Source organism: Euprymna scolopes, chromosome 2, assembly GCF_053919585.1.
Source record: "Euprymna scolopes isolate OS-2025 chromosome 2, ASM5391958v1, whole genome shotgun sequence".
Classification (NCBI taxonomy): domain Eukaryota; kingdom Metazoa; phylum Mollusca; class Cephalopoda; order Sepiida; family Sepiolidae; genus Euprymna; species Euprymna scolopes.
Genome location: NC_136483.1, coordinates 138,885,301 through 138,911,917, shown reverse-complemented (window position 1 = coordinate 138,911,917; position 26,617 = coordinate 138,885,301). Strand labels below are relative to the sequence as shown.

Sequence of the window (26,617 nt, the reverse complement as noted above, 5' to 3'; positions counted from 1 at the left end):
ACCAAAAAAAAAAACCGTAAATGTTTTAAAATAAAAAAGCAACAACACGTAAATGTTTCGAAAAATAAAACTTAAATATGCTTGCAAAAAAAAAAAAAAAAAACGTAAATATGTTTGAAAAAACAAAAACAAAACTTAAATATGTTTGCACCCCCCCCCCAAAAAAAAACATTTTTAAAATTAAAATATAACAAAAACATTTATTTTTATTTCAAGGGTGGCATTATATACATTTTGTGCTTCCGTAACTGGGTGGACAGACAGTAACGCCACCTATAGTCAAACGGAGGAAACAGGCTCTCTCTTTCTTCACGATTACCCTGTTGTTTATAAAAGGGTAAAATCGATTTTTCTACCTCGCCGACTATGTTGTTTATTTAATTTATTTGGAATCGTTTATTTGGTAAAGAAAAAAAAAAAAAAAAAAAAAAAAAACATGTCGAGTGTTACGGGAGAACGAGAAATAATGCCCGGTATATCACATCTAAGGGGGTCTTGATAATCGCTAAAAAATAGAAAATTAAAGAAATTACTGAGGGAGATTTGGTTTTAAAAAGAAAATAATAAATTTTAATATTTTTTGAAATATAATTTAGACAGAGGGGGGGGGGATAAAACCTATATCTCCCTTCGAAAAGCAACCAACAAAAAAATGATAAACGATAGCGGAGTTTTCAATAAAATTGATTAATAAATTTATTCAGTGATTACTTTCTCTCTTAATGATTGATTTTAGAATTTTTAAGTAAAAATTAAAAAAATTAAAAATGAGTTAACGAGAGATTGTTAGCACATGGCATCTCTCGCGCCAAAAAAATATTTCGCTTTTAATTTATTAGTTAATTTTTGCAAAATTTGACAGGACGACAATAAATGTTGATAATTGATAAAATCATAATTTTAAATAACGCATGAGTGCATTTGGTATGACAGAAAACAAAAACATAACAACAAAAAACCATCATAATTAAAAAACAAAACCAAAAGCGTAACGAAGAATCGAATCGGAATCGCTCCCTGTTTTTTAATTTTTGGGTTTTGTTTTTTTTATTGTTTTTATGACTCCAAAAAACATCGTTAAAATAAGAACAAAAAAAATTTGTAATTAACTTTGTATAAACATAATAAACGCTTTAAAATAAGTTAAACCACTAAGAACTTAGCCAGTTAGGTAGAAAACGGACACTTAGAAAATCGATTTTATTTAAAAAAAAAAACCAAAAAAAAAACATTAAACAAGTAAAAATATTTTTTTTAAAATATTATGGGGGGGGGGCTATAGGTTATTTTAAAAAACAATATCTCCTTCAAGAACGATCATAAAATGTGTTTTCAATCGATATTTATTCAATAAGGGACCAGTTTTCCTACCTAGCGAAAGGGGACGAGTTTTCCGGAGACGAGTTTTCCCGAGACGAGTTTTCCCGGGACGAGTTTTCCTAAATTCGTGCTAACAATCTCTCGTTAACTCATTTTTAATTTTTTAAATTTTTACTTCAAAATTCTAAAATCAATCATTAAGAGAGAAAGTAATCACTAAATAAATTTATTAATCAATTTTATTGAAAACTCCGCTATCGTTTATCAAGAATCTTTTTAATTTCATTTTTTGTTGGTTGTTTTTCGAAGGGAGGTTTTATCCCCCCCCTCTCTCTCTAAATTATATTTTAAAAAATATTAAAATTTATTATTTTCTTTTTAAAACCAAATCTCCCTCAGTAATTTCTTTAATTTTCTATTTTTTTTAGCGATTATCAAGACCCCCTCGTTCTTCCGTAACACTCGACCGACATGTTTTTTGTTTGTTTTCTGTTTTTTTTTTCTTTACCAAATAAACGATTCAAAATAAATTAAATAAACAACATAGTCGGCGAGGTAGAAAAATCGATTTTACCCTTTTATAAACAACAGTATGTAAGTAAATTCTTTTTATATTAATATAAAAAAAAAAATATGCGGTCTCGTTTATGAACATAATAAACGCTTTTATTAAAAACACAAAAAAAACATTAAACAAGTAAAAATATTTTTTTTTAAATATTATGGGGGGGGCTATAGTTTATTTACAAAAAATATCTCCTTCAAGAACGATCATAAAATGTGTTTTCAATCGATATTTATTCAATAAGGGACCAGTTTTCCTACCTAGCGAAAGGGGACGAGTTTTCCGGAGACGAGTTTTCCGGAGACGAGTTTTCCGGAGACGAGTTTTCCCGGGACGAGTTTTCCCGGCACCACAAAGAATGAAATTAAAAAGATTCTTGATAAACGATAGCGGAGTTTTCAATAAAATTGATTAATAAATTTATTTAGTGATTACTTTTTCTCTTAATGATTGATTTTAGAATTTTGAAGTAAAAATTTTAAAAAATTAAAAATTAGTTAACCAGAAATTGTTATGGCATCTCTCGCGCCAAAAAAATATTTCGTTTTTAATTTATTAGTTAATTTTTGCAAAATTTGACAGGACGACAATAAATGTCGATAATTGATAAAATTATAATTTTAAATAACGCATGAGTGCATTTGGTATGAGAGAAAATAAAAACATAACAACAAAAAACTATCATGATTAAAAAAACAAAACATTATTATTGTGTTTTTGACTCCAAAAAAATCGTTAAAATAAGAACAAAAAAAATTGTAATTAACTTTGTATGAACATAATAAACGCTTTAAAATGAGGTGAAACCACTAAGAACTTAGCCAGTTAGGTGGAAAACGGACACTTAGAAAATCGATTTTATTTAAAAAAAAAAAAAAAAAAAAAAAAAAAAAAAAACATTAAACAAGTAAAAATATTTTTTTTAAATATTATGGGGGGCTATAGTCTATTTTAAAAAACAATATCTCCTTCAAGAACGCTAATAAAATGTGTTTTCAATCGATATTTATTCAATAAGGGGCCAGTTTTCCGGTATTATTATACAAACACCGTGACAGCGTTAGAGTTAGGGTTAGGGTTAGGGGGTTAGGGTTAGGGTTAGGGTTAATTCGCTGTCACGGTGTTTGTATAGTTTTACCAGTTTTCCTACCTAGCGAAAGGGGACGAGTTTTCCGGAGACGAGTTTTCCGGAGACGAGTTTTCCCGAGACGAGTTTTCTCGGGACGAGTTTTCCTAAATTCATTTTTTGTTGGTTGTTTTTCGGAGGGAAATATAGTTCTTACCCCCCCCCACTCTCTCTCTAAATTATATTTTTAAAAATATTAAAATTTATTATTTTTTTTAAAAACCAAATCTCCCTTGGTAATTTCTTTAATTTTCTATTTTTTAGCGATTATCAAGACCCCTAAGATGTGATAATAAACCCGAAAATCGATTTTATTTAAAAAAAAAAAAAAAAAGAACATTAAACAAGTAAAAATATTTTTAAAAAATATTATGGGGGCTATAGTCTATTTTAAAAAACAATATCTCCTTCAAGAACGATCATAAAATGTGCTTTCATTCGATATTTATTCAATGAGTGAGGAGGGACTAGTTTTCCTACCTAGCGAAAGGGGACGAGTTTTCCGGGGTCGAGTTTTCCGGAGACGAGTTTTCCGGAGACGAGTTTTCCCGGGACGAGTTTTCCTAAATTCAACAAAAACATAACAACAAAAAACTATCATAATTAAAAAACAAAACCAAAAGTGTAACGAAGAATCGAATCGGAATCGCTCCCTGTTTTTTAATTTTTGGGTTTTTTTTTTTTTATTGTTTTTATGACTCCAAAAAACATCGTTAAAATAAGAACAAAAAAAAATTTGTAATTAACTTTGTATGAACATAATAAACGCTTTAAAATAAGTTAAACCACTAAGAACTTAGCCAGTTAGGTAGAAAACGGACACTTGGAAAATCGATTTTATTTAAAAAAAAAAAAAACAAAAAAAAAAAAACATTAAACAAGTAAAAATATTTTTAAAAAAATATTATGGGGGGGCTATAGTTTATTTTAAAAAACAATATCTCCTTCAAGAACGCTCATAAAATGTGTTTTCAATCGATATTTATTCAATAAGGGATCAGTTTTCCTACCTAGCGAAAGGGGACGAGTTTTCCGGAGACGAGTTTTCCGGAGACGAGTTTTCCCGGGACGAGTTTTCCTAAATTCGTTAGGTGTATCAGAATTTTTGTAGGAATTTTTGACACCCCAACACGAAACTGCGAATAAAATATAAAAATCTCGTAATTTCTCCGTTAAAAGTGGGTTGTTTATTTTCTTTATGGATTATACTTCTAAATAAACTATTAAAGTTGTTTTAAAAGTAATAGAATTTTTTTTTTTTAAACAGTAATGAATTTTCCGAACTCAATATTTTTCAATTTTTAAACTTTAAAAATCTATCCAAATTTTTCTATTGGTTCTATTTTTACGATATTTTCAGGGTCAATGTGAAATTTTATGCTCTTTCCAATAAACCGAATATAATATTTTAGACAAACGTTTTTTTTTAATTCACGTCCCCCCCCCATTTTCAAGTGTCAATTAAAAATAAATCAATTTACTCACCGAAAAGTAAATAATTAATTTACTCACAAATTGAAGAGAAAAGGTCAATAAATAATATATTCAAATTTAAAACAAAAAAAACGTAGTGTTTTTTAGAATTTTACCTGTAAAGTTTGAAGTTTAAAACCTTTTTTTTTAAACCACGTTATTTGTTTTTTCTTCTTTTTTTTTAATGGAACCTTGGTCCTTGCTCCTTTAATTGAAAAAAGAAAAATTAGGGCTTAAATTACATTTTTCGAGGAGTTATAAGCTTGGAAAGACAGGGGGTCAAATAATTCACGCCTCCCATTTTGAAATGTCTATTAAAAAGTAAATAATTAATTTATGTACCAAAGTCTTATATATCACAAATTGAAGAGAAAAGGTCAATAAATAATATATTCAAATTTAAAACAAAAATAAAGTACTGTTTTTTAGAAATTTACCTGTAAAGTCCGAAGTTTAAAACCTTTTTTAAAAAAAAACACGTTTTTTTTTTTGTTTTTTTTTTAATGAAACCTTTGTCCTTGCTCCTTTAATTGAAAAAAAAAATAGGGCTTGAATTACACTTTTCGAGGAATTATAAGCTTAGAAAGATGGGGTGGAATTATTCACTATTTTCACGAAATTTCTGACATATATTTAAAATTATAATTTTGCAAAATTTTACAGGACGACAATAAATGTTGATAATTGATAAAATTATAATTTTAAATAACGCATGAGTGCCGTTGGAAAACAAAAACATAACAAAAAAAAAGAAACTATCAGAATTAAAAATCAAAACAAAAAAGTAACGAAGGCTCCCTGTTTTTTTATTTTTTTGTTTTGTTTTTATTATTGTTTTTATTACTCCAAAAAACATCGTTAAAATAAGAACAAAAAATAAAATTTTGTAATTTACTAATAAATTAAAAGTGAAATATTTTTTTGGTGCGAGAGATGCCATGTGCTAACTGTTAGGTTTTAAACTTCGAACTTTACAGGTAAATTTCTAAAAAACACTACTTTTCCCAAAGGATGATGCTGACTGACTCTATGTGTGAAAAAGGAAGATGAAGGAAGAGGGCTTGTTTATAAATAAGACTGTATAAATGATACAAAAAAAAAAAAAAAATGGAAAAATACATAATGCAGGACACTGAAATAATAATTACCACGGCAAGAGACACTGAAAAAACGAAGAAAAAAAAAAGAAAAAAAAAGAGAGGCAAAGGATAAGAAAAGAACAGAAAAATGGGAAGAAAAACAGCTACACAGACGGTTCATAAGTGTGACAAAATTGAGACTAACGAAAACACTTGGATGTGGCTACAAAAAGGAAACCCAAGCAGAGAAACTGAATCCCTAATAACAGCTGCACAAGATAACATAATTAGAACCAACCACATCAAAGCAAGGATCGACAAGACACAAGAAAACAGCAAATACAGACTTTGTGGACAAAGAGACGAAAAAATAAACCACATAATAAGTGAATGCAGCAAACTAGCCCCAAAAATAGACATGAGCAAGTGGAGAAGATAGTACATTGGGAATTATGTGGACAACTGCATACTGAATACCCAGACAAAAGCTACAAGCATAAATCAGCCGCAGTACTTAAAAATGAAAGTCACAAAATTCAATAGGACATGGATATATAAATTGATAAACCCATCCAATCAAGAAGACCAGATGTCATAATAATTAACGAGAAGGAAAAGTCCTGCAAGATTGTAGATTTTGCCGTTCCAGCAGACTATAGAGTGAAGATCAAGGAGACAAAGAAGTGGAGCAAATACACGGAATTGGCCAGAAAGCTGAAAGGAATATCGGAGATGAAGAAAGTTAAGATAACACTAATAATAGTAGGAGCACTACTTCGAAAAAAGTATGGGAGAGATTGTAATCAGAGGGATGGTTAAGAAGATACAATAGATAACAATAATGAAAACGGCTGAAATATTAAGAAAAACCTTTGAATGCAAAAACTAATACACATGATCCACAAGCGCTAGCCAGGCACATAGAGACTGCTACAGATGTAAAACACAAAGAAACACCACATAGAATCGTGGAAACTGAAACTGTAGAATTGTAAGCTATCCCCCCCCCGTACCCTCACTTTCCCTTCCCTTTTTGTGTCACCATGAACTAGTGCCATTACAAATAAGTAAGGAGGGTCAAGGAGAATGGAAAATCCGAGGAGAGAAAACACTCACCAGACCTATACTGCATTAGTGTGAGGAGGACTGGGATCTGCTTATTGCCACCTGAATCCCAGTAAAGACAAATGGTCATTACCAACAAGAAATCAATGGTAAACAGCTATTGTGATAATGCAAACTAATTTGCAAAAGTTATTGAAAGAGGTGGTAAGTACTGGAAATCTTGAGAGACTTATTGTCACTGAAACTCCAGGGAACACCATAGATTGTTTTCAAAGAGAATTCTTTGATGATGGTCTGTGTGTAAACTCCTTGTGAAGAATAAGAATAATAACTAACGGGACCTGTGGAAATTCCACAGAAAACTCATTCATATGTAATATATTGATGTTGACATACTGTAGATGTTCAGCATAAATTGAGATGCTCTAATATTATTGTAGCTCTTTTGTTAAAACTGTAAAAGTATTTATCTAAGCTAACAGGGACACTAGCCCATTCGTAAAGTATGCTTAAATATGGTATTTTAATTCTTGCAAATTTCGTATATATTATTATAGAGTTAATATTCTATCGATTTTTTTTATATATTATAAAGTTGCGATTTCAAAAAAAAAATATTCATATGACTTGGGTGCATCAGCTTGAATCGAAACTGAAACCAAAACTTATGAAAAAAATGTATGTATATATACAGGCGGTAAAAAGAAAGTCTGCACTTGTAATTTTTTCAAAAACTGCAAATTAAGCTAAATTTAATGTAACTGTTCAAACAACCTATACCTCATTTGATTGGCCTTTTATTCTTCTATAATTTTACCTATTCATATTTGACTTTTAATTGAAATATTATAGTGTTCATGTCAATTTTAAAAAATAACTTCAAATTGAGGAGGTAAAAAGAAAGTCCGCACAATGGAAAATTGTTATTTAAATGTAACTTTAGGACATTAATACAACACAAATACAATAGGAACACAATGAAATAGTTAATATTTAGTAGCATAGCCCTTCTGCAATTTGACAGCCTGCAATCTTTTGTGAATTCCTTGAATTAGACTGCAGCAATACTCCGGGGAAAGGGCATCCCACTTTTCTTTAATTTTTGTCCAAAGTTCTTCCAAATTTGAAATTTTATCATTGGGGAGCTATTGCTTGATGTAATCCCATACGTTTTTGATAGGATTGAGGTCTGGGGAATTGTGCAGGCCAATCCAAACACGGAATACCATGCCCTTCCACGAACCTCTTGACATTGTCAGCTATGTGAATGGGAGCATTATCCTGCATGAAGATGGGATTATCATCCAAATTCCGACAAAAGGAGGGTAGAAAATGCTCACTCAACATATTAATGTACTTGGTTGAATTAATTTAACCTTGCAACCGAACTATAGGCCCTTGACTATTGGTACTAATAATGCCCCACACCAAAACTGAACCTCCATCACCTTGCAGCGTTGAAACTGAGCACCTAGGATTAAATTCTTTGTTTTTCCTCCGACGGACGTACTGCCTACCATCACTGCCTGATATGTCAAGAACTATTGCTCTTAAGAAGAAACTCCCGTCAATAGATTCACTGATCAATGTTAAATTACAGTCTGTACATCAGCTGCAGATCTCGCTGGACAGAAACCATATTGATTCCAGAAACTTGCCTATGACACAAAAAAGATTAAAAGTAGGACACATGTTCTAAATTAAATAAGAAAAACATTTTTCATTTTTTTTGTTATTGGCAAAAATTTTCTTTATATGCAACATTTTAACAAAGACAACATCCTTTTGCTTAATTTGTCAAAATATATGTCATACATTTTAGCAAAGTGTAGTATTTGTTTTGATGCCCCACTTCATCTTTTCTCTCCTTGGTCGGTGAAGAAGAAATGCTTCTAGACTGAGGCAATTTTGATTTTTTTTTTTTTTTTTTTCTCAATCCAGAATTACCCTGTTTGGATAGCTGGTATTTTCATATATTAAAAACTGACCTTGTGTCTAACTCTGCCTTCGTGGGGAGACAAATAGAAACACACGTAATTAATAATACCTTCAACTAAATCACCCTCCTCCAAAACGAGATTTCACTTTTTGTAAGCGATTACGTTTGAATTGTGAACATCTTAAAAAAAATTGGATGAAAGAACAAGAAAAGAACAAAGAATTATTTTAGAATTTGGATTACGGATTCCGTTTTCTATATAAATCTAACATAAAATGATCCTCATTTCTGAACCATGTTGAATCTCTCAGGTTATTCAGTATTTTTGTTTTAGTTCCATAAGTTGGACTAGTGATTGACTAAAAAGAGAAATCCTCTCTAAATAATACACATTATTTATCTCTTAGAGCATTTTTTCTTTTTTAGTTAATTGCTCTAAAACGCTAGAATAGCCTGGAAATGAGGGCTAATTTGTAAAATTTTATCCCCCATTTTAAATTCTAGAATCTGGTTGTTGGTATTGTTCCAGAATGCTCAATATCCATGATAGAACAGGTGCATTAAAATGCAGCCTTGCGAGGAAAAGAACTTCTTTGTGTTTTATGTTATATACCAGAGAAAATAAAATGTGTTGCCCAGACCGTTATAAGAATAATAATACTTTGTCATATCTGGTATATGTTATACTTCAGATAATCTTAAGTGCGCAATATCCTAGGCAGAGTAGGTATGTTTAAAGGCCACATTACCTGGAACCCCCCCCCCCCAACCTTGCTTGCTTTATTATACTATTTTATGCAACAAAATAGTAAAACTTCTAACCTTTTCCTAGTAGGGAGGTATGTAAATTTTTTTATAAAAAAATAAAAATAAAAATTTGTAAAGAAAATTAAGTATTTATAATTTTTTTTTTCTCCTTTAGTTATGATGTTTTTTTTTTACTCAGTAAACGTTTAATTCTTATTTATTTCAATACTCTTCTAATAATTGCTCTTTTTTATTCTTCCATTTTTAGGAACGAGGAAGCCATTTTTTTTTTTTTTTAAAGAATTCTTCTAATTTTAAACTTGGATCTATATGGTGAGGAGAAAAATCCTATCAGAAGCAAGCCTGCAAAGAACTGAGGGCCAACAGGAAAAAGTGAAAGAGAAAGTTGGGGAGTTGAAACATTCGTGATTTTGAGGACATCTGTGCCTGAGGTTTACAAGAGCGCTATTGATAATATTTTTTCTATTAAAATCATCTTTAGACCTTGAGACCATATTTATTTGGGGCAGTGATGGGATGCTTATGGTCATGTAAATCTTCCAGAACTGAGACTCCAGTGACATTTTTCGGGGAAGAATGGCACAGACATAATAGTAGCACTAGGAGTCAATATATTGAGCCGAATAATCAATCAAGACTACAATCTGGTCAACGAAGCATATTTCAAGCCAATACTGTGAATGTTAGACCAAGTGTATCCTCACAGATTTTATCAAACACATCGCCAATCAGAACTGGTCAACGAAGCATATCTGAAGCCAATACTGTGAACGTTAGACCAAGCATATTCTCACAGATTAGACCAAGCACTAGTGATTCCCTGCATTCAAATACTCGATCAAACCTTTTGACATTCAATGTTCCAACGACAAAACAGCAACTAGTGTTGAATAATGATGTACAATACGGTTGTAAAAAATTATACCCGTCTGAAATTCGGTACATGCAAGACTCGATTGCATCAACATTTTTTGAGAAATCATGTCATGGTGGTGTAAAGATTGGTGTCACATTGGATGATTTACTGCAAGGAAGAACGCAGATCAAAAACATCCCTCGCATAACAGTGTGTCGTTACAACGAACAATGGTTTTCTTCCGATAATCGAAGACTATGGGTGTTCAAGAAATATGAAGCTATCAAGGGACCTATTCAAATAATTGTAAAGGTTACGTCATATTTTGATGAAAATAAATTTACAACAATCAATGATGGTACACATATTAATGTGCGAGGTGATCCTGGAGGAATTTACTGGAAGAGATTCAAAGGTAGAATATAAATAGATGAAGTCCACCACAAAAGATTTGATGATTCGAATGATGGAACAATCATATCCAATTCCGATATATAAGTGACATTGGACAATTTTAAGTCTAAAAGCTGAACTCTGACTATCTAACCAATCAATTAAAGAGATCATTCTCTCTTTTTGAAATGGCCTATACTGATTGTTATAAGTTTCTGAACTGAGAATACTGGTTCGCATACAGCCGCATGCATACCTGAGAAATGTATTTCTCTGATCCTTATTTATCACAAAATAAAATTGTTCGGTTACAAAGAAAAAGATGGGGGGTGGGGGAAGGAAGACAGAAAACAGAAAGTAAAAACGAAAAGTAAAAAAGAACTCACATCTCTGATGAGTGTTCTGTGTGCATCGAAATGTATATATTTTTTTCCTTTAGCTGCACATGTTAGATTTTACTGCATCTTTTTAGACTTTTATGCACTTGTCTGTGATGGAGGATGCATAACTATCAACATATCTCTCTCTCTCTCTCTCTCTCTCTCTCTCTCTCTCTCTCTCTCTCTCTCTCTCTCTCATATATATATATATATATATATATATATATATATATATAATTCCATGTTAATATTTCTGAGGTAAAGCAACCAATGAAGTTCTAACGAGGTTAATACAAGAGTATGCAATACCGAAGTAGGGCAAGATATATTTTTTATTTGTTTTACATAAGCATTTATATATTGCTACACATTCAAGAGCATGTTTCAGTCAGCCAGTTACAAGTATCTAGAGACCTCTTCAGGTGATATTGTTTATACAAAAGTTTAGTCCATAACATGTGCAGTGACATATAAATATTTATGTAAAACAAATAAAAAGTATACACACGTATTACTTGGATTCATCGGACTACTGTTCCCATCTTGATTGTAATTTTCACAACGTTTCAGTCGATGTAACCTCCGGCCTTCTTGTTGAACTCAGGAATGTTTCTGTTGAACTCGGGAATTTGGACAGAATTTCGAGCGGAACCCTTTATTTACTTCATGGGAGTAGCGTGCTCTTGTTCCATCAGCCATGACTGGATAGCGGTCCTAAGTAATTTGAAATTGTATTTTTTGGTCGCCCACACTGAGGATTGAACCTTTAAGAGAATATCACTTTTTACAATTGATTTTTCCAAGTACTCTAATCACTGGGCCATGGATCCTTGCAGACAATTCTAGTACAAATTTTAGGAACCTTACACCTATTTTTATTTCTAGTTGTAAATATCACCATTTATTATTAATTATGACTGTATATTAACATATATCTATCTCTCTGTCTTTCTCTCTATATAAATATTAATGTTTTTACTTATTAATTATATATATTATCTATTGTTTATAATTACTGGTTCCAATATCATATTAAATTCTATACTAGGTCTACTTAGTAACTGGTTATTCCCAGCATATGTGCTGCTTCTTTCAGAATAAGGCAATTTTTACTTTTTATCCAAATCCAGAATACCTCTGTTCAGACAACTTTCCCAAGTTCAACAAGATACACCGGAAGAAGGTCGGAGGTTACATCGACCAAAACGTTGTAAAAATCACACTCAAGATGAGGACAGTAGTTCGAAGAATCCAAATAATATGAAAAATCAATCCTCATCTCAAAATGTCAGAAACGGCACACAAATATATATATTCTCTTCTTTCTATTTTTCTATTCTTTCTATTTTTATACTCTGTTTTCATTTTTATTAAAAAAAATTGGCAAAGAGTTAGAACAGAGGTTTATTGCCGCCTGACGATGTCTTTTAAGACTGAAACAGTAAATTTATTGTAGCAACTTATGCTAACTTTGTTTACCTAAATTGAATAAAATAATATCTTGTCCTTTTAAATTGAGCACTATCAACAACCTTGTTGAAATTCAATTTTTTTTTTACTTTTGGATATTTTAAACCTGGAGTATTATTTGTAGCATGTTATCACTTTCTATCCTCTTTTTTAATAAGTAGGATCTCCCGATCACTGAAAATGCAATATGAAAAAAAAATTGTAATAAAAAAAAAATAATGTCACTTTTATGGCGTACATGAAACTAAAGTATACCTTCTTGGTCTTCTGGCTAGTATCCAAAAGTAGTATCTGTTCTGTCTAAAGATGATCTAATGATATCGTGGGGATTCTATTTGCACCGAGTGTAAATAAAATGGAAATATGTCACGGACTCCGATAAAGATATTGTAGATAAACAGTAAGAGCCAGATATATTCAGACACTACATTAATTAGATTACTTAGATAAATATTTTTATAATTTAAAAAAAAAAGAACTACAATAATATTGTGAGGTCTTCATGCAGCAATATATTACATATGAAAGCTGCTGCTGTGCAATTTCTACAGGTTCTACTAGTTAGAATCAAATCGAAAGTTGCAAAATTGAATTTCCATTAAAAAAAAAAAGGTTGTCTTCTTAATTTTTGTTTCATCTAATTGTAATGTATTAATTACTGCATTATTTCATAAAACATATACTTTCACAATTTCACTAACCATTTATCTGCCAATATTTTTTGTAAATGTAACTTAAACAAAGGAAGTAACTCATAGCTTGGAATCTGTTTATTATTTATGTATAACTTATTGTTTCCAAAACTATTTTCCTTAATAATTATTTTTCTACTTTATCACTTTTCATAATTTTTGGATATTTTATTAATTTCGGCATGAAAATTAAATAGATACCATCTTTTTTAATTGTGATTTAATATTTAAACTTTCGTTCTTATTCCAAAAAAACATTTAAAAATTTTCACAAACTACAAGCTTCCTGCAGGCACATTCCACTAGAGCTCCAGACAAATTTCCATACCAGACTCAATATGGGATAAAGTCAGATATTTTACATGTGATTGAAAGTTTGTGAGTAATGATGGAATGACACAGTTAGTCAGCACTTGGACTGTGATCAAATTGTAGTATCTGTTCTGTCCTTGATCAGTAAGGAAGAGATTCTTCTAAAATAAGGCAATTTTTACTTTTTCAAATCCCAAATTCCTATGTTCGGGCAAATGTATGTGGCACATGTATTTTTTTGTTATTTTGGACGATTTTTGTTTTTCATTGCTGAAAAACTCCTTTCTAAACCAGGGGAGAAAAATCTAGAAGATCCTATCTGAAATTGTCAAAGTTTCGCATAACTTTTAGGAAAAACCAAAACAAATACACTAAAGTAATACAACACAAAATAAATTATTAATTATTTGACCATTTATTGAATTAAAATAAAATTAAGAAAATTCGGAAAGTGCCTTACAAAATTTTTAATTTTGTAATCCCCCCCCCCCAAAAAAAAATTACATACTTTTCAACAATGATTGTTCAAGACTGTTTATAAATTTTAAGTCATACATTTTCATATAATGATAACTTTCATTCATTTCAGAATTTAAACTTTGTGACATATTTACATTCTATGGAGGTCAGGCGCGAACGAACACTCCATAATTTTATTATACCATATTTCTTCAAACTGAAACATAATTATCAAAGTATACTTACGCAGATAGATATAAAAAGTCTTTATTAAAGTTTGAGCCTATTTCCATTCTATGGAGGCCAAGCGTGAATGCAGACCCCACAATTTTATTATGCCATCCCTATTTAAGTTAAAACATACTTATCAAAATATTATTATGTACATCTATATCAAAAACACTTGTAAACGTTTTTTATTTTAATTTTTTATTTCCATACTTTGTACACCAGGCGCGTACGCAGACCCCACAATTTTAATGAATCATCATTATGCCAGATCAAACATACCCATTCCTATGTCTCGATACATCTTCTATCATTATATGTGATCAGTTTTCTATAATAGTCAACCATATAGGAGCCTATTCATGGCCAGACACACACACACAGACGTTCAGCTTTTTATCTTTCCACTTAGTAGCATAATACAATAATGTGGACAACATGTACTTTTCTGAGCACCATGTTTATTCTAGTTATATAAATTGACTCAAAACAAGGGACACAACTCTGTTATATACAGATACCAAATTGGATAACTCAAAATTCAATACATTGATCTACAATTTGGAATGAAGATCCTGTTTAATAAATTGTTCACTCTTGTCTATCATATCTGTGTTAAGTTTAGTCTTTTTAAAGATATAAGAAACTTAATTATAGGAAAAGCATTTCTTCCATCTGAGAAAATCACGAGAAGGATGTGTACAAGAAAAATGACAAGCAAACAAGGTGTGGGTAATTGGTTTGAACTTGAAATGTTTCCGTATTTATTTGGATTATTCCGCCTATATTTTACACACGTAACATTTTAGGCTTATACCATTGTAAGTTTTAGGTCCTTAGAATTTATCAGATACTAGCATGGATACCCAGTGTTGCCAGGGTCGACATGAAGTTCAGTTTGGCCACACCTGCTATACTAAGAATATTGAGCAGTTTTTTTCATTATTATATGTCAACTTCATCGTTACCCCAAGAAAAAATGCCAAAAATAAAAGAACGAATGAAAACACGAAAATGTACTCCCCCTCCCCGACAAAAGAAGTATGTGACAAACTCTCCACCAGATATTTCGACAGAAGGGATACGAAGAGAAACTATTCTCCAGATATTGAGCACCATTTTATGACTATATTCCAGTTTAAGCGAATTTCATTTATGCTAACTCAGTCTAGAAAGACTTTTTTTCACGGCCTGTTGCAACGAAAACAAACTGTAAATAATTAAGTTTAAAAAACACCAAAGTAGAATTTGTGTTAAGCAAAATTCACGTTTTTATGTTATAAAAATGATGAGTTATAACTTATTGTGTTATTAAAAGAAAACAAATTAGCAGTTACGATGTCAAAAAAATGCGAAGAAAAAAAACTGGTAAACAAATGTAAATCAAACTTTTTTTGTTTTTGTTTTAAATAAAGAATCATAGTTGAATTAGATTGTTTGTTTATTTTAAAATAAAAATCCACTGGACTACAATGTTAATTGCAAAATCACGGAAATTATTTTATTTAAACTAATTCCAAAAATAATGCTTGAAAGTTTTTAGTTCTACTATCCGCCAAAAAAGAAAACAAAAACAAAAAGAACAAAGTTGTCGTCCAGGGGAACTAACTCAAACCGGTTTATAAAAAAATCGATGTTGGTAAAAATAAATTAAACATGTTATCAATATAAATCAAATTTAAATAATAAACTTAAATAGAACACTTAAAACAATTCTCTCGCTATAAACAATAACTAACACACCGCTATTTAATAAAATCGATTTTCCTTAATGTAATATGCAAATGACGTCACCTCGTAATCGTATATTTTGCAAGAATCATACTATATATAGGAATGAATGAAACAATACAGCAATGGACCTTTTGTATATATTAATCAAATTGTGAACAAACAAACACAGACAGGAATACGAATTTATACAGATAGATTAACCAGTGCTCACAATAGTATCTCAGTATTGATGATTAATTTCTGAGGGACTCACACCTCATGTTCTTCATGGTAGATACAGCGTTAGTATGCACTGGCTTCTGTACATTAGTTAATGTAGTGTAAACATTTTTATTGTTTTAATATCTAGCTTGTTAATATTTTTTTATGGTCAGTCAATAATAATAATTACCACATGTTTTATATTTTGTATGCTTTTCACATGTGGTGAAAACCTACAATTTGCACATGTTCATATGCATAATCATAACTATATTAGATGAACAGTTACAGCGTTAAAATTTGCTTTACAGGCTCACCCGGCGCATGTCACTGGTGTAAACAGCTGAAATATTGAGAAAAATCATTAAATGTAGAAACCACCAGTGAGTTGAAATGGGATATATTTTTATGTCTGTCTGTTTATCTGTCTCCATTTTTTTTTTAAAGTGCATCTCCTCTGAGACGCAAGGTCACAGCAGCGTAAGGCAGGGTAAATGATTGCATTTTTTGTGGACCATTGTTTTATGGGTTTTAAGCTGATAGAAATAGCTGCTAAGTGGCCAAAATAGAAAATAATTAGAACTTGGCAGGCATAAATCGACTAAACATGTTATTTGTACACAAATATACGTTTATACATTAAAGTCAGTTCATTTTTAACTATTTCTTATCGATATAACGATAACTTAAATGGTAATGACCAAGGCTAGAGTGCTATATGTTTTGATTTGGATATTTATGACCGCGCAACGCCGGGTAGCCAACTGGTAAATATATAAAGAACATAACAAACTGATCCTCCCCAATATTTAATGTATAGTTTTCAATAAACCGTTTATAACAAGTATTGCATTTTGGCAAAATGCTGATAGGATGAAGGTTAGACACCTTAAAGGTTCTGGTCTCCGAGTATGCCCTGGTAATCAATAAACATTGGTTCTGTCACACTGCAAATGGTATGATACCATAAAGGTGGATGCCAATCCCACTGGTCAAACATTATCAAATCTCCAATACTAACGTACCGTACACGCAATAACCCTTATCCCTGAGTGGCTTCCGGGCCTTGATAAGTGGTGACTACCTTGTAAAAAAAAAAAATGACCCTCATCAAAGCCTCTTTCATCCCCTGTCGGCAATAAGTAGTTTTCATGATATGAAGACCTTTATTATCCTATGCATTTCCTATTCTTTTCACTGGTGGCCATATTTGTTTTTCTGAATAAAAAAAATCGGATTTTCTGTTTCGGGGAATGTGATTTAAAGACTGCCTATATATATATATATATATATATATATATATATATATATATATATATATAAAAGAGGAGGCTATGTTATTTGATATAATACGATACCGGTCATCTAATAAAAAGGAGGCTATGTTATTTGTTATCTAAAAGAGGAGGCTGTGTTATTTGACCGGTCATCTAATATCACGTAACTAAAATTTTTGAGATCAGAAAATTGGGGACCCTTTCGTACACTAGCACTTTATCCGGTGTAAGATCAAGTTATTAGTTTTCCATATTTATTTCCCTTGAATGTCACTCTTCAACGATTAAAATCAACAAATTGTGCCTTTGCGCAACTTCACGTGAATTTTTCGCGTGTTTGCTGAACACAACCAAAACACTGATTCCCTATTTTGGCTTTTCTACTCCGACATTAGAACAATGTTCTAATATTTTTTTACTACCATTTTTTTTTTCTTAAATTTATAGTCAGATTTATAAGCGTCTATATATAGTCTTTTTTGTGTTTCTGCGTGTGTGGAAGTTGTTGCCTTTTTTTTTTTTTTAAACAACCTTTAAACACAACCTTTAAATAAATAAATAAACAAACGCATCCACAAAACTGGGGAACTTGTGAAAAATACTATTTCTTTTCTTTTTTTTTTTTCAATTGGAATTTAATATAATAATATATAATTTAAAAAATACCCGGATTATTTTCTTTCGTTATTTGCTTTCTTTATCTTCAAAATGCTGAGACTGGTATCACCTCAAACAGCTGCCGTAAGTAAACATTTTAATACTTTGTAACAATCTTTTCTTCGTTTGATATACGTTGTCAGAAAACTATTGGTGTGTTTTTTAAGAATCACTCCCGTTGTTCATACCAGTTGAGCATACGTCCTTCACATCGGTTCAACCGTTCTGTTCTGTGGTTCCTATCCAGAATCTAACTTAATAATAATTTTAAAAAAAATCTTTATGATGTAATGTGTCTGTCACGGAACAAAAATTTCATATTCCAAAAATTACTTAATTAGTCAAGTTAATTTTTTTCTTAGTTTAAAACAACAACAACAAAAAAATGATAAATTTACGTGATTTTTGGAATGACATTTTCATTCCTTTACGGATATGTACATCATAAAGATTGTTCTACCTTCTGTCTGAGAAGGGTTTAGTTTACTACTGATCGCCAGATGCACCTATCGAGTAAGGCCGGTATTTTTTATGAATTTTATCGCCGGGGATCAGTTTTCAATTATAACGTTAAACTAAAATTGAACACGTACTTTGTGCGAGAAAAATATTGCGACTCTCTCTGGACCGCGGACCGACCGCCGATTATTTCCGTTTACAAAAAGGGGTTAGTGTAAACTTTTACTTTCTTTCCAACTCGATAACTACTTTTATAGGTTTTCGAGTATGCTGTAAATGAATATCACAGTAATATCCTATTTTAGCGTCGGAAAAAAATTTCCAAAAAAAAATTGAATGTCTGTAGAGACATGGCATGTCCACAAGAACACAACTTGTTGCTTGCAACAAGTTGTTTTGCCTGTGCATACTGTAACACATTATTTTCCGAAAAATTATGCAAAAAGTTCGTTCTGGGAATGGCCATTTTCTTATAGTTGGGATTCTTTCAAGCGAGACAATGCGGATGAAATAGATGAGAGAGAGGGGGGGTGGAAAGGGGTGTCAAGAAAGCTCCTTTCCTAAGCCCTTTTTAACAGGGTTGCGGAGTCGGATGGTAAAACTCCGACTCCGACTCCTAGAATTACTAGGATGCCGACTCAGACTCCTTTAATATCTTCAACTCCAACTCCCGACTCCTTGACCCTATGTGAAAATCTATTTTGCAGATCCATATACCAGCCTCCCACATCTATTCAGCATTTTATAATTACTTTTCATGTATATCATTTTCGACGTTTAACATTCACTTGCGTGATAAATATACTCACATATAAACTCAACCAGCTTTATAGAATAAGTTTAGATAAAAAAGGGATAACAAGTTTACAATTAAATTTTATTATGCTATCAGTTGAAAATAGAATACAATATTTAGGGATAGGGAAACCTCTTTAGGCCATGGAATTTCGAAGCCAAACGCTTTTCATCAGAAGAGGGGGATAAAGACATTATACAGAGAATAATATTTTAAAAGATAATATTGCCTTTATGGAATGAGGATCAAAGGTAAAACAGGAAAAAAGCCATAAAGGGCTATAGTAGCATGGATTGCTTATTATTGAAATATCATATATATATATATATATACATATATATATATATATATATACATATAACTACTTCATTTACTCACATAAAATTAATATACGAAAGTGTAGATTTATGCGTAAACTTTAAGTATTTACTTCAAAAGTGCTCAATACGTAGGTAGAGCTAGTTAATAATTTATAAAATATATATGGCGATTAAGCTACACTGAATATTCGGCATTTCATCCACTCTAGGATTCCTCAGACTTATGCATATATATACATGCATATATATATATACATACATATACATACATACATATATATACATACATATATATCCATATATACACATGCATACATACATATATATATACATACCTACATTTATATACATACATATATACACACATATATATATATATATATATATATATATATATATATATATATATAAATACACAATGATATTATTTATGCTCATGATCATTTACCAGCCTATCAGCATATTCAAATCTATAATAGCAGAGTTGCACTTCAAGTTATATATTTTCTTTTTCCTTTGTACCCTCTCCTCTCCTGAAAAACTCATCTGTTATTGCATTTGTCCATTCTCATAAATCTTCTATCACAATATTAGGAAAAAAAATCAATCTATAAAAATGTCTTATTTGTAAACATAAAAAATAGGCTTTATTTATAACTAGCGGGGGTACCCGGCGTTGCCCGAGTGTTTGTTTCCGGGACGGGGGGGGGGGGGGAGTTTTAAAAAATGTTATGGTAGGTAAGTAGGAAGGATCAAACCCGGAGTCATGAGTAAAAGTAGGAAAATAAAGTGTGAAAAAAAAAACAAAAAAACATCTGCAACATTAACAGTTCGGCCACCAAGAAAAGTCCATTCCAGTTGTTTAGGAAAAAAAAAAAAAACGACTACGGTAGGTCGGCGCGAACGTGAAAATATAATGTGAATTGTCCAGCACGCTAACCACTACGCCACAGAGCACTGCAGCTTAGTTTAGTGATTTTAAATAACTTCACATGAAAGAACTACGAAGCCAAACCGGTGTTCTCTTCTCAACTGTTCCTTGTGAACGATCCCCAAACGGTGTTAAGTGGTGGCAGGGGGAGGAGGAATTTATTAGAGAGAAAATATTTTACCACTTCCATTGATCTTAACCGATTTTGGCCGTGACTTCTCAGCAGAAGTATAGAAATCTAAGATTATCGAGGAATTTGAGAAATAATAAGCCTATAACACACCTCAGATATTGTTCTGCCGTTTGTGCATATTATATTTGCATGAAATATCTTGATTTTTAATCCTATTAAGGTCAAAATCCGATGGGAAAAAATGAGTTCATTTTATTTATATAGAGATTATAGAATTGAAAGTTGCAAATAAGAATTTAATAATTTACTCTCAAAAACAAGATGGCTTCAGTGAGCTTCTCTTTCATTGCAGCCCTTTGGTCTGTCCTGATTAGCCTTAGCGCTGAAAACAAACGTTCAACACTCACTTGTGTTTGAAGTGCTGCTGCCAACATTGCAAATTCTTTCACTATCACAGGGTACTGCTTTATAGCTTCATGAACATTTAACTTAGACTTTCTATCTAGTTGTTCTACTTGCTGTAATGCAGCATGAAAGTCTAGCTTAAAACTTGCTAAGGCTTTATTCACTGAAGATAGCGTTTTAGCTGTTTCCTGTAGCTTACGCCGCTTTGACCTTGCTTTATGATTTTCTTGACCCAAAAGCTTTTCAAAATCCTCTTCATCGCAGGTTCCCTCTGAGTCTGTGGTTGAAATAATGTCTGGAAAACCATTAAAAAAATTTTTTTTTTTTTGGACTTAAGGAGTCAGAGTCGGATAAAAAATTCCGACTCCGACTCCTAGTACTTTTAGAAATACGACTCCGACTCCAGCTAAAACCTCCGACTCCGCAACCCTGCTTTTTAAGACGGGAATAATCACTAGTCACGTGAGAGTCGCAATATTTTTTTTTGCTGATGGTCACAAAGTACGTGTTCAATTTAGTAAAATGTTATAATTGAAAACTGATCCTCAACGATAAAAGTAAAAAAAAAAAAAAAAAATATTTTTCTTTTCAAAATGTTTCTTTTAATCTGAAAGTTAAGTTTGTAATTGATGAAATTAACGTGAAAAAAAGAAAAAGGTAAATATAAGGTTACGTAACAACCGAACACCGACCACTCTAATTTGTTTTTTAGGGGGTAATCGAGGTCGCTGACAACGAATCTGATACTCAAACCGGGGGAAAATTTACCGTTTGCATGGTATTAACCCCCTGAACCCGCGAACTACTTTCCGTCATTTTACAGCTTCCGTTTACGCTACGCGCATGCGCGCGGCAGCATAAACGCTTGCTTTACCTAGCAAACTGCCTTCTCATGTGGCATACCAATCTTCCGCCGAAAATTTAAAATTAGCTGAAAAAGAAATAAAACAAAAAAAGGAAAGCACTCAATTTGGGGAGGAAGTGGGGGGTAATTTAATTGTTTTGTTTTTTTCCTGGAACATAGAATTTTCAAAAAGTACATTATAGCACTTTTTGGGTGAAAAAAATTACGGACTGACATTTTTTAATGACTTACAATTAAAGAAAAGTACAACAAATTGGGGACTTTTTTTTTGTCTTGTTTAGTTTTTAATGCGGTTTACAAAAACCTAAGCACCAAACATTTTTATGTTTTTCGTTCTTTTTTTTTTTTTTTTTTTGCCGGAGGGGGATTTATAGAACTTATGTGGCTTAATAGGTGCTTCTGCAGTTTAGTTAACTGTTTTTCGTAAGTAACGCACAGACATTTACCGATTAGAATACCATTTAACATTTTTCGAAGATTTTACTGTTTACATTGAGTAAATGTCGGTTTACATCAGTAAATGTCGGGGCGTTACTTTTTGAAAATTTGAAAATTCTATGTTCCAGGAAAAAAAAAATTAAATTACCCCCCCCCCCTCCCCTTCTCCCCAACTTGGAGTGCTTTCTTTTTCTTGTTTTATTTCTTTTTCAGCTAATTTTAAATTTTCCACCCAAAAAGTGCTATAATGTATTTTTGAAAATTAGAAAATTCTGTGTTCTGGAAAAAAAAAAAAAAAAAAAAAAGACAAATTAAATTACCCCCCCCCCCACACACACACACGTACACAGAACTTGGTGTGCTTTTCTTTTCTTGCTTTATTTCTTTTTCATCTAATTTTACATTTTCCGCAGAAGATTGGTACGCCATGTGAGAAGGCAGTTTGCTAGGTGTAGCAGAAGCCAGCCATCGTTTATGCGTAGCGTAAACAGAAGCTGTAAAATGGCAGAAAGTAGTTCATGCGTTCAGGGGTTAATCATCATCATCATCGGCGGTCACTCGTGTCCGAGTAAGACTGTCCTCCGTTGTGGCTTCTGTGGGTCCTCAGGTGAGCATAAAGCCCAATCCTAGACCCAATTTTTCTTGTACAATTTGGGCAGATAAAAGTAGTGGTGGTGGGGTGAGGTTGTGTGTGTCTGGTTGATAATCTGTCTTTTCTGTGCTTGCGTTTATCCTCAGCAGCTTGAGTTAGGTCCCTGCTATAAAGTGCAGCACCTTCGTGGACAGCACTCCTCCATGCCAACCTGCTCCCAGCCACGTCCTCCCATGTCTCAAGGTCCATGTGAAACCGCTTTAGATTTACTTTGATGTTGTCCTTATACCTCATCTTTTGACCACCCTGGGCATGCTTTCCCTCAACAAGCTGAGAGTAGAAAATCTGTTTTAGGAGGCGGAGACCCGGCATTCGGACAACATGATTAGTCGGTGATAGTAGGAATGTCAGCCTCACTCAGGACGCTGGTGTTGGTGTGTCAGTCCTTCCAACTGATTCTGAGGATTTTTCGGAGGTATCTTTGGTGGTACGTCTCCAGGGTTTTTACGTGCCTCCCGTATGTGGTCCAGGTTTCTGATCCATAGAGAAGAGTGGGCAGCAAGACAGCTTTGTATACCATGATTTTGGTCTTTGCCAGAAGGTCACGGTTCTCAAATACTCTCTTCCTTAGCCTTGAGAAAGCCCCACTGGCACAGCTGAGACGGTGTTGTATTTCATCATCTATGTTGGCTTTTGATGATAGGATGCTGCCTAGGTATGGGAAGTGGTCCACATTTTCCAATCTAGCGTTGTCGATGGAGATGTTTGGGGGTGAGACTGGAGTACTGTTTGGTGGTGATTGATGGAGGATTTGAGTTTTTTTTATATTGATTAGCTGTTTGTACGCCCTCGTGAAGGCAAACAGTGTAGACTGTAAGTCCTCTTCTGAGAGGGCTACAAGGGCGTTATCATTTGCATACTGTAGCTCCATAATGGATATGGTGTTTGTTCGACCTTTGGCCCTGAATCTGTTGATGTTAAAAAGTCGCCCGTCAGTTCTGTACATAATCCGAACTCCACGGGGAAGATGTTTGTCCGTGAGATGGAGTATAGCAGTAATGAAGATGGAGAACAGGGTTGAGGCAATGACACATCCCTGTTTTATTCCTGTGTCAACCCTGAAGAGCTCTGTTTCATCTCCACTACTACTGAGGACTGCAGCTGACATATTGTCATGTAGCAGTCTCAGTACCCGAATGTACCTCTCTGGGCATCCAAACCTTGCAAGAACCAGCCAAAGGGCTTGACGGTTCACTGAGTCAAAGGCTTTAAGGTCTATAAAAGCCATGTATAATGGTAAATTTTGCTCCCTGCACTTTTCTTGGAGTTGACGAGCAGTGAAGATCATGTCCATCGTGCCTCTATTTGGGCGAAAGCCACTTTGGGACTCGGGAAGGATGGTTTCTGCAAGGGGTGTAAGCCTGTTGGCCAAAACCCGACCTAGGGCTTTCCCTGTGGTAGAGAGGAGAGAAATGCCCTGGTAGTTCCCACAGTTTGCCTTGTCTCCCTTCTTAAACTAGGGCATCTTTCTTCAGGACTTCTGCTGGAATGCCGTCAGAACCAGTCGCCTTGTTGTTTTTCATCTTCCTCATTGCATCCCGCACCTCTTCCAGACTGGGTGGTTCTCCCATGCTCTCAAGTGTTGAGGGAGTTTTTCAAGGGCCTCCATCTCTGGAGTGGTGTCCCTGTTCAGAAGATCCTCGTAGTGCTCTTTCCATCTATTTGTTATTTCTCCCTTTCCTTTCAGCAGCGTGAGCCCATCCTTAGACCGAAGGGGGGTCAGAGAACGGTAGCTGGGGCCGTATACCACTTTTGTGGCTTCAAAGAATCCTCTGGTATCCCCAGAGTCGGCAAACTGCTGGACCTCCTGAGCCTTCTTCATCCACCAGAGGTTCTTCTGCTTCCTGACTGTCGATTGGACAGCTGCTTTAGCCTTGGCATGAGCAGCTCTTTTAACCTTGCAATTGATGTTATTTTGCCAGGTGATAAAAGTTTGCCTCTTGGTGTCTATAAGCTGTTGGATTTCGGTATCGTTTTCATCGTACCAATCCTGATGATTCCACTTTTTCTGTCCTAGGATGCTTATACTGGAGTCCATAATGGCAGAGGACAGCTTGTCCCAGTGCTCTTCAGCGTCATGCGGATACTGCTTGGGCAGGTCTGCGCTAAGAGCCGCCTGGAGGTGTTGTTGGTAGGTGATATCGCCCAGCTGCTCGATGTTGAGCTTTGGTCGGTTCTGTCTTTTTTGCATCCTTTGCTTCCGCATTAAATGGATAGACATGATGAGTTAATAGCATGCAAATGGTAAATTTGCCCCCGGTTTGAGTATCAGATTCGTTGTTAGCAACCTAAAAAAACAAATTAGAGCCGTCTGTGTTCTGTTTTTACGTAACCCTATATTTATCAAAAAAAAGTATAAACTGTGGAATTTAGAGGTGGGGATCAATTTCCTAAACGTCCGGCTTTTTTGTTATTAAAAAAAAACCAAAAACAACAACAACAAAAAAACAACCAAACAAACAAAACATTCTTAGCATGGAATGAACAACCAGAAGTGAAGTGGAAACGGTATTCGTAACAATAATCGACATGTTTTATAGACCAAAGTGTGTTTTTTCTAGTGTACTGGCTTTTTAAAATCACAGCTGATCTTGGAGATAAATAAGCACTCAAGGCCGACTGATTGGGAGAGGGCGGCATGGACTTGCCACCCGGACTTAGTGTCAGTGAGTCAGTCAAGGAAATTTCCTTTTATGGTACTTGTGCACTTATTGAACTGTGCTGAAATAATGACGTTATTATTTAGAAAGCTATTCTTAACATGGGGAGAGGGGGGTGTTTTGTAGCTATTCTGCACTTTCACCTAACAATTTAATAAAAAAGATATTGTAAAAATTTAATTTAACTTAAAAATACTATTTAAAAATAGCACGGTTCAATAAGTATCCTTATTATTGGCTCACATGGAGCTTTCACACAAGTCAACAAACGATCGGTTTGGAAACCTGTGGTGTTCTCTGGAAGCTGAGTGACAACAAGTCTCCCCAGACGTCCAGCTCTCTCCACCTCCTTCGATAGCATTTGCAGATAAATCTGCGTCATCGCAACAGCCTCATACCATTGATTTCTCGCTGGTAGTGGCCATTGGTTTATACTGGAATTTGAGTGGCACTAAGTCTACCCATGATCCCAGTTCTCTTCGTGCTTGTCCAGCGGAGGTCTGGCCAGCGCTCTCTCCTCTGTCTTTCCATCCTCCTTGACCCTTCTCGGCTCTTTAGTATCACTTTTCTAGGGGGGGGTGATAAGACAATGGGGGGATGCATGATGGTGCTGTAGAACTTGTTGATATGCAGCTTCGGTGTTCTTTATTCCCTGTAACGCTTCTTTGTTATATTGTCTTGTGTTATTCCCCACATTCTAGGGGTTTCCTTAATATTTCAGACGTTTTCTTTATCCTTAGGCGTATTTTTGCAGTTATTCCTCTGATTCCAATTTCTGACATTCTTTTTTCAAAGTTTTTCGGAATTGTTCCTAGTGCTCCTACTATTACCGGTACTATTTTTATTTTCTTCATCATCCAAATCCCTTCTAACTCTCTGGCTAGCTCTGTGTATTTGCTTCGTTTCTCCTTTTCTTTCATAGTCACCCTGTGGTCAGCTGGGACAGCAAAGTCTACAATTTGAC

At 33.5% G+C, this 26,617-nt stretch overlaps 2 protein-coding genes across 2 annotated transcripts in view; both read left to right on the top strand.

Annotated features, from left to right (window-relative positions):
- LOC145296419 (uncharacterized) overlaps positions 1–10,968 on the top strand; it is a 30,452-nt gene extending 19,484 nt beyond the window's left edge. The window contains exon 2 of the mRNA XM_080142530.1: positions 9,583–10,968. Coding sequence (XP_079998656.1) covers positions 9,847–10,617 — 771 coding nt within the window. The 5' untranslated portion in view covers positions 9,583–9,846 and the 3' untranslated portion in view covers positions 10,618–10,968. The remainder of the gene's footprint in view (positions 1–9,582) is intronic.
- Positions 10,969–17,639: 6,671 nt separating this feature from the next.
- The window catches only part of LOC145296393 (carnitine O-acetyltransferase-like), a 91,938-nt gene continuing 82,960 nt past the window's right edge, over positions 17,640–26,617 (top strand). The window contains exon 1 of the mRNA XM_080142528.1: positions 17,640–18,078. Within this exon, the coding sequence (XP_079998654.1) occupies positions 18,046–18,078 (33 nt within the window). The 5' untranslated portion in view covers positions 17,640–18,045. The remainder of the gene's footprint in view (positions 18,079–26,617) is intronic.